The sequence below is a fragment of the Hordeum vulgare genome, chromosome 6H (assembly GCF_904849725.1).
Source record: "Hordeum vulgare subsp. vulgare chromosome 6H, MorexV3_pseudomolecules_assembly, whole genome shotgun sequence".
In the NCBI taxonomy this organism is placed as follows: Eukaryota; Viridiplantae; Streptophyta; class Magnoliopsida; order Poales; family Poaceae; genus Hordeum; species Hordeum vulgare.
Window position 1 is genome coordinate 32709318 of NC_058523.1, and position 8755 is coordinate 32718072.

General features: G+C 48.3%; 1 protein-coding gene across 1 annotated transcript; it reads left to right on the forward strand.

Moving 5' to 3' along the window:
• Positions 1-5889: 5889 nt before the first annotated feature.
• On the forward strand, positions 5890-6934 carry LOC123404765 (18.9 kDa heat shock protein-like). Its single transcript, XM_045098707.1, has one exon. It carries the CDS (start codon positions 5955-5957, stop codon positions 6486-6488), a length of 534 nt encoding a protein of 177 aa, XP_044954642.1. The 5' UTR covers positions 5890-5954; the 3' UTR covers positions 6489-6934.
• The last annotated feature ends 1821 nt before the right edge of the window (positions 6935-8755 follow it).

An 8755-nucleotide genomic window follows, 5' to 3' on the forward strand; every position in this document is an offset into this window, starting at 1 on the left:
GAGTTTTCTGCACCCCCTCATGGCCGGCTGAGTGAGCCAAATGAAGAGCCTGGTGACGGATATTGTCATGCTCGGGCACAAAGAGTCGCCGACCATGGAGGAGTAACCCATCATCCAGTCGCCATGGCGCTGATAAATCTCCCTCTGCAAGCCGATGTCGAAGAAGTTGAGCATCCACAGCTGTCGCAGTGGCTCGGTGAATGTCATCGATGAAGACGAATGAAGGCCCGAAGCGGATGCAAAGGGCCGCACCTTCGGTGTCTGAGGCGCCATCGTCAGGGTCGGCGTCGCGGTGTGACAAGGCGTCCGCCACGATGTTGAGGCAGCCTGGGCGGTACTCGATGATCAAGTCGTAGCCAAACAGCTTGCTGATCCACTGATGCCGCGGAATGGTGGAAAGGCACTGATCTAACAAAGAATTGAGGCTGTAGTGGTTAGTGCGAATCAGGAAGTGCCGCCCCAAAGATACGGTCGCGAGTGTTGGACAACCTGTACCAAACCCATGAGCTCCCGCTTGTAGGCCGCGAGCTTGTGATGACGTGCGGCAAAGGGCTGGCTGAAGAAAGCGAGCGGCCCCGTGCCCTGGTTGAGAACCGCGCCGAAGCCTACGCCTGATGCATCACAGTCAACCATGAACTGCTGCTCAAAATCCGGCATCTGAAGGACCAGCCCTGTGGTAAGAGCCGCCTTGAGCGAGTGGAAGGCGGTAGCTGCCTCATCATCCCAGGAGAAGGCGTCACCGCGAAGCAGCCGTGTGAGTGGCGTGGTGAGAAGGCCGAACTCTCGAATAAACTTCCGGTAGTATCCGTGTAGGCCCAAGAACCTGCGGAGGGCCCGCGGTGAATGTGGTGTTGGCCAAGACGCGACTGTCATGATCTTGTCGGCATCCATGGCAACTCCCTCCGCTGAAATGAAGTGGCCGCGATATGCGATGGATGTCGTGCCAAACGAGCACTTCGGGCGCTTGGGGTGGACTTGATGCGCTCGAAGCTCGTTGAAGATGATGGCTACGTGCTGCAAGTGCTCTGCCCAAAATGAGTTGTAGATGAGAATATCATCAAAGAAAACAAATACAAATCGTCGCAAGTAGGGACGGAGTACGTCGTTCATCAAGGCCTAGAATGTTGCCGGTGCATTGGAGAGACCAAAGGGCATCACCAAAAACTCGAAGTTATTGTGATGGGTGTGAAAAGCCATCTTCCCGATGTCGTCCGGGTGCATCGAACCCGATGATAGACAGAACGCAAGTCGATCTTAGTGAAGAAGGGTGCCCCGCGAACTCGTCCAGGAGATTCTCCACGATCGGTATAGGAAATTTGTCCTTTGATGTCTTGACATTGAGAGCACGGTAATCGATGTAGAAACGCCACGAGCCGTCGGTCTTGCGAACAAGGAGCACTGGTGCCGAGGACGGCGACGTAGAAATCCGTATGATTCCTAAGGCGAGCATAAGCGTGCACTGCCGTTCCAACTCATCCTTCTGCAGCTGTTTGTAGCCGTATGGCCGGACGACGATGGGTGTTGTTCCTGGGAGAAGGTGAATGCGATGGTCGCAGATCCAGGAGGGCGGAAGACCCTGAGGCTCGTCGAAAAGATCGTTGTGCTGCTGCAGGAGATGAGCCAACAAGGGCGGCTTGGAGTCGGCGATGACGGTCGACAACTAGGAGGGAACCGCTGGAGAAGTGTCACCCTCGCCCTTCCACTGCACTTCGCGGCCCTGACGCCAGAAAGTCATGGTCATGGTATCGAAATCCCAAAGGATGGGTCCAAGCGTCTGCAACAAGTCGACGCCAAGGATGAAGTCGAAGCAACCCAGGTCGTCGCCGATGAGGATGGAAACCTGCTGCGCAATTCCGTGGCAGCGAAGATGGTCGCCGTTATCCACGGTAACTCGGAGCTGCTCGCCGCCCGTCAGCTGGAGGGCCAGGCGTCGCATAGTAGACTCGGGCAGGAAGTTGTGTGTAGAGCCCGTGTCCAGGAAAGCGAGGAGGTGCTTCCCATTAACCGTCACTGGCAGCAACATTGTTTTCTCCGCTCGTATGCCGGCAAGGCATGGAAGGAGACCACGAGGGCGGTGGCTGATACTATAAGATAACCGTGCCAGCTCTATTTAACTCGACCTTCTCCGGTCATAACATGTGCTGTGTAGATACACCCAGAATCTCTACGGTGCGAGACTGTTTGTGCTCTCATGGTGTCAGCTGTTTGAATTCAATCGCCGAATGAGTGCACATTTCGGAGATATCATGTAAATGTTTGCAATTGCTACATTCTATTCCCTTTATGAAGAAATGTAGGAGCGTTTAGATCACTAAACAAAGTGATTCTCTTACATAATGTTCTAAACACTTATATATATTTTTTATAGAGAAAGTACAATTTTTACAGTATTACTAACAGAAGTTCTTTTTACAAGCAGTAACACAACTTATCATACGAAAAGCAATTCCAAAAACAACCTGCATTAGCATCAAAGTAGTATCCTTTGAAAATGAAGTCATGTTCTGTTTGTAGGATTAATGCCTTGCGAGAAATTATATTGTACTTTGTCCGATCCAAAATAAGTACCGCAGCTTTGAACTAAGGTTAGTACTTAGTACTTGCTTTGATCCAAAATAAATGTGACATCTTTGAACTAAGGTTAAAGTAGCACCTTTTTGAAGTCTTCAGATCAACGTCCAACCATTCCTGTCCCTACCTCATTTTTTTTGTACAAACTAAACAGTAGAAAGTGTAGTTACGTTTTGTTGAACTTCAAGCCTAGGTTGATGAGTCAGGGCGTTCTGCTCTCCTTTCGCCTGACCCGCTCTCGCGAGTGGGGAGGCGAACCCTAGCCGCTCCCTCCCCCGCCCCTCCGCGCCTCCCCTCCTCGACCCCCACCGTGCCGTCGTCATCGGCATGTGTCGTCGGGCAAAGCCTGATCGGTGTAGGTGGCGGCGGGGCGTTTCCTCCCACCTGTGTGTGCGTAGCGCGGGCTGTAGCATCTGGCAGGGGGCGCAACGTTCGGGTGGGGCGCGACGGCGGCGAGTCGGTTCGATGCGTCGGCGGCTATTGTCGGAGGATAGGGCTGTTGTGGCTACGCGGGGCTCTGGTGTGTACTTGACGGGCCGGCGATGGTCTGGCAGCAGTCGTCGGATCTGGAAACGGCGGCTCGGCCGTCATGGTGTGAGGAGTGGAGCGAGTTGCGGCAGTGCGGGCTGGAGGCCGCGGCTTCGCCTCCGCGAGAGTGTCTACCGACGGGGGTTGTGGGCTATGGGCGCGTCCAGGAGGCCGGTGGCGGATCTGGTCGGGGCTTGGGCGCGGTGCAGGGTGCCGCTCATGGTCATCTGCACTCTGCACGACCGTGGGTGCTCCCTATGGTTTCGGTGGGTGGGGGGGGGGGGGGGGCTGGTCGTGGCAGGGGTCTCCCCTTGTTCCGGTTTGGTTCGACCATTCCAAGGTGGTGGCACCGATCGGCGGGTGAAAGGTTGCAACTTTGAGGCGGTGGCTGGCGGACGGCGATGGGATGTGGGTGGTGGTTGCCTCTCTTCTTCCTGGTTCGGGTGGTGGCGCGGGATGCTCGTGCGGGGGGACAATCATTACTGGGAGCTCGAGCGGACCAGTTTTGGGCCTGGGACGGGTCAGAGCTTCGCTCTGGGTAGACGATGCTGGGCTCGGTTAAGGGGTGCCTGCGGGAGTCGAGGTCCTTCTCCTTTTGGGTACGGCGGGTGTTGGCTTGTCGGGTCATCATATGTTTGTCAGGCAGATCGAAGTCATGCGACCATGTTTGCTTGCGGTCGTTGATAGTCACGGAGTTGTGCCTTCCCCAGTCCACCAAGGCTGGTTGGAGGCACGGGTGTCGACGCCCCTACTGTGGTGATGTTGATCGAGACTTTGTGGCCGATGCCGAGCTAGGGGTGAAAGGAGTCCCATTTTATCCCTCCTACCATGGTGGGTACTCCGGGATGTGGGCGACTGGTGATGGCTTGGACATGGATGTTGGGGCGGCGGCCTCGGGTGGCGGTCCACATGGTTGGCTCTCCGGCCGGCAACCTCGTGGCGGTGGTGACTCCCTGTCTTGGTCGTGTGGGCGACAGGACGGGTGAGGAGAGCGGCTCGGTTGTCCTCTTTGTGTGACTGCGCTCTGATATGGATCTGGGACCTGACCTCCCCGTGCTAGTCTTGGGCACCTCGTGATGGCTTGGGTGAGTTACAAAGCGAAAGCTTTGCACCTCGCCGCCGATGACGGCATGCTTGCGGGTGCCGCTATCTTCCTAAAGACATTGTCATGATTCTTCTCTCCATGTCAGGGATCCAGATGAAAATCTGCTCGTTGCGGATGCGGCAGCGACGACGCTTGGCGCCATTCTCCCTTGTGAGGGTGTTCTCGTGGAGCTTAGGTGTGCTAGGGCGAAGTGTGGTGTTGTGTTCGGTTCTTTATGTATTTTGTTTTGACTTTGCCGGTTATATTATGATTGGCTTTGTAAGAAGGTTACTTCACCATCTTGTATCGTTCAACCGTCGACCTTTTTGGGTGTGGCCTTTTTTATAAAGCGGGAGTAAAGCCTATTTCGCGAGAGACGTTTTGTTGAAGTTGCACACTTTCAGCACTACAAATTTAGGCCAAGCGAAATGCAATTCGAGGAGGTTTTCCCTAACACCAGCGAACATTTATTTGGGAAATCCTGAACATTTTTTTACTTTGGAACAAGTTTTTAGAAGAGGAATGTTTTCTTGAAACATGGCTTTTTTTATTTGTGAACATATTTTGAAAATAGGAGCATCTATAAATTTCCAAACAATTTTTGAGAATTGTGAATATTTTTTAAAATTCCAAAATATTTTTGAATTTATCAAAAAAGTTGAAAACAAGAGAATTTTTTAATTTTAAACATTTTGAATAAAAGCACGAAACATTTTTTAAATTGTGAACATATTTTTGGAACCAAGATATTTTTTAAGTTTCTTAATATTTTAAATAACTCAAAACTTGTGAAAAAATTAAAAAGAAGGAAACCAGAAAAAAGTAATAACAAGAAACAAAAAAATACGATCAAGAACCCTCTAGAAGGTTCCCAAAACCGGTGGAACCTTTCAGAAGGTTCGGAAAACCAGTTCTCACTACATAGTTTGATCAGTGGCTAGCCTATGCGAAATAGCGGAAATCTACCAGAAAATGCGACAAATAGGATTTCCTAGATGGGGTCGGCCTCACCCATATATTTGGGACCAAGCCCAACATGATCATGGAGATTAATTAGAGCGAAATTAGGCAAGGGGTGACGGACCCAAACACACCTTAGACTTATGCTTGCAAGCAAGCCCTAATGCTTGGAGAAGATCTTCTATTGAGAATGGTGAGAATTGCCTCTGACTGTGTGGGTGTGATTCAAGATCTATGCGCCTCGAAGCCAGGGAGAAAATTGCATTTTTTGTTATTGACAATTGCATGATCAGAGATCTTTACTCGCCCGACTACTTTTCTGGCCTGTGAATTTGGCCATGAGCGGCGCACTTGTAATGTGGAGACTCATAGAGCTCATAGACTTGGCCGTATGGCGACTACTTTAGATCCTGGACGCCATATTTGGCTATCCAATCCTCCTCACAATCATTGTATCCCTTGAATTTTGTTATATGTTTATCTTCCCCATCAGAACCGAAGGCCATATGAATATGAACAAGATGAAAAGGTGTTTTATTCTATTCTCTTCAAAGCAAATGATTCGTATGATCTTTGGAAAAAAAAATCCTTTATCAGTGCGTGTAGCCATCGAATAATGAATCCACATCCACTAGCTTTCCACAAGCTCCTAGAAGATCGATGGCATATATGCACAGCAACTAATAAACTAATAATTTATTCATGTACCCATGCTGTCATGCATCTATAAATAGACAAGACAAGTAGCCCAAGGTTATATAGCAACAAAGCTAGAAGAAGAAGAAGAATCTGATTGATTAAGCTAGGTAGCATGTCGATGATCTCCAACATGTTGGGTCGGAGGCAGCCACCGCCGCCGCAGCAGCAGCAACCGGCGGGCCACAAGACCAACGGCCACGGCGGCGGCGGCGAGGTCGTGGAGCCGGTGAGCATCGACATCCTGGAGCCGTTCATGGAGGCCATCTCGCTGAAGGCGTTCGGTGGCCCGGCGCTGGGCCTGCCGTTCTCGACGGCGAGCATGGACTGGAAGGAGACCCCGACGGCGCACGTGTTCATGGCGGACGTGCCGGGCCTGCGGCGGGAGGAGGTGAAGGTGGAGGTGGAGCAGGAGCGGGTGCTCCGGATCAGCGGGCAGCGCGCGCGCGCCGCCGAGGACAAGGGCGACCGGTGGCACCGCGTGGAGCGGAGCGCCGAGAAGTTCGTGCGCACCGTGCGCCTGCCGCCCAACGCCGACGTCGACGGCGGCGGCGTCCACGCCGCGCTCGACAATGGCGTGCTCACCATCACCATCCCCAAGGACGACGGCAAGAAGGCCTACGGCAGGATCATCCCCATCACCAACTAATGATCAGCCACGTGCATGCACCATCGACTCAATCAATACTGCCATACGTAGTACTACTACCACCCAATTACTTCGCTAAAGAGAACCGTAAGTTGCCGGAGATATGCCCGGCGGCGTACGTATGTGCTCAATGCAATTCCGGAAGACTTCAGTCAACTTTACCGTAGAGGCACTCAACCCCGGCCTGCATGGACTGATGCACACAACCATCCAGTGGTTTACAGGCTATATGATCGAGATATGATATATGACTACAAATAACCAATATATATGTAGCAGCAGCTGGTGAAAACATATCTACTACTCCCACCGTCGTCCGAAATTATTTATCGCAGAAATGAATGAAAATGGATGTATCTAAAATTAAAGTATGTCTAGATTATATTCATTTCAACTACGAGTATTTCCGAACGGAGGGAGTATATACTTGTGCCGGGTTATTATTAGTGTGATCGTTGTGTGTTTCAACGTGGATGCTATTGCCCTGTTAAACCAATCGACCTCTGGACCGCCCCTCTCGCGCTGGGTGGCTATATCACATGATGCAGGAGTAGTTGCGTGACAGATATTTGTATGAACATTCGTCTCAATATTTTACCCCAAGAAAATTATAAAAGGGATAGCAGCATGAAAATGTTGTATAGGAAAATTTTAAGGTTTTTAATGCTATTGATCAAATAAGCCCTCTAGTAAAATTGAATTCTACAATATTTTTCATCAAGATTATTAGATTTGAAGAGGTTGTGTTATACGTTCACGGACACCGACTCCATTGCTCCTATGCTATCGCACATGTGTAGGAAAATTTCAGGGAATTTTGGCCTCAAATCAAAGTTCCATGTGTCTTGAAAATACTTTGCAACAGTCATATGGTTTATGTTGCCACAATCGTGCATGCTTGCTTAAACAATAATACTCATCACAATACTTTGATTTTTTTGGCCATTTATGGTTCATAATCTCTTCCTCGACATGTTCAAAACCACCTTGATTATTTGCATGTCACTCTTTTCTCCATACATGCCAAAAGGAATGTAAAACCACCTTGAGAAAAAAAAACGCATTTGTCTCGTGCTTTGAAACACTCTCGACCACCGACATTATTAGGTGTCAAGACCTTGTATCGTACATAGGATTGAAATCACCAACCCCATGGTAAGGACAAACCTAGCATGTCATTGTTGGTTACGGGTTGAGAGGAGTGTGGCTTAACTACCGAGTGAGTGCCAATGGTTCACAAGATTCCCAAAAACACATGGATATGCAGAAAATAGGAACTGGATACGGTGATATGTGTTGTTATATTCGTGAACATGATGTTGAATTACCAGTAGGACCAGGGGCATGATTCACTGAATAAAACTTTCATCTGGTTGAACTCAATGAAAAATATCCTTTGAAAATGCGTGTAAAATAAACAACCTATCAGCAAAAAAATGCAACATATGATTGAAAAAAGTACAAAACAGATGAATTCAGAAGTCACATTAATTTTGTAAATTTAGGTCCTTGATTGTTAGCAATTCAAAATCAAATGAATTCTAATAAAAAATCAATTTGAACTTAAACCAGCTCCAAAGGCATACCCGCTCACTTACACAGGGCTCATACATATTTCTCGACCATCAATTGGACCAACGAAATACAAGTTATATATATATGTCACAAATATATTCCAAGAGAAACTTTGTTTGAATAAGAATTCCAAGAGAAAGTTTGTTTTAATAAGAATTCGATGATATATATTGTTTGTTTGGTATATAAATTATTTTGGTTGGTCAAAATGATGATCTAAAAATACACCCAAGCCTTATAAAACCGAAATAGAGGAAGTAATGAAGATGTTATTATGTTGCTACAGACAATTGACTCATTCACAACATGTACAATTTCTAAAAAGCGGGTCAATTGGATTGCACATTTTTTGGTATTTCCCTGAGAACTAAGATGGAAGGAAAAAAGTTGATCAATTTCCGAATAATGACACTAAGTATAATTTTTCTACTCACATACCCCCTCATCCACACACACACACAACTCCTTACAAGAAAGTGCAAGGCAATAGAATACTTCAAAATTCTCATAAAATCCATCTAAACCAAATAGGCTCTAAGTTGATGAAAATAACTAGCAAGACTTCAAGTTTATAGGTGGAAGTTTATTCAAGGGTTTAGACTAGAGAATTTGATTATTGGTCCTAACCCACACTACTAGAAAAAGGCTTATAGGTGACCTCAAACTAGTAACGGGCGTAGGCAGGCACCAAC

Excerpts from the sequence above, each read along its gene's own strand:
- LOC123404765 (XM_045098707.1), top strand. The coding sequence starts at position 5,955 with ATGTCGATGATCTCCAACATGTTGGGTCGGAGGCAGCCACCGCCGCCG.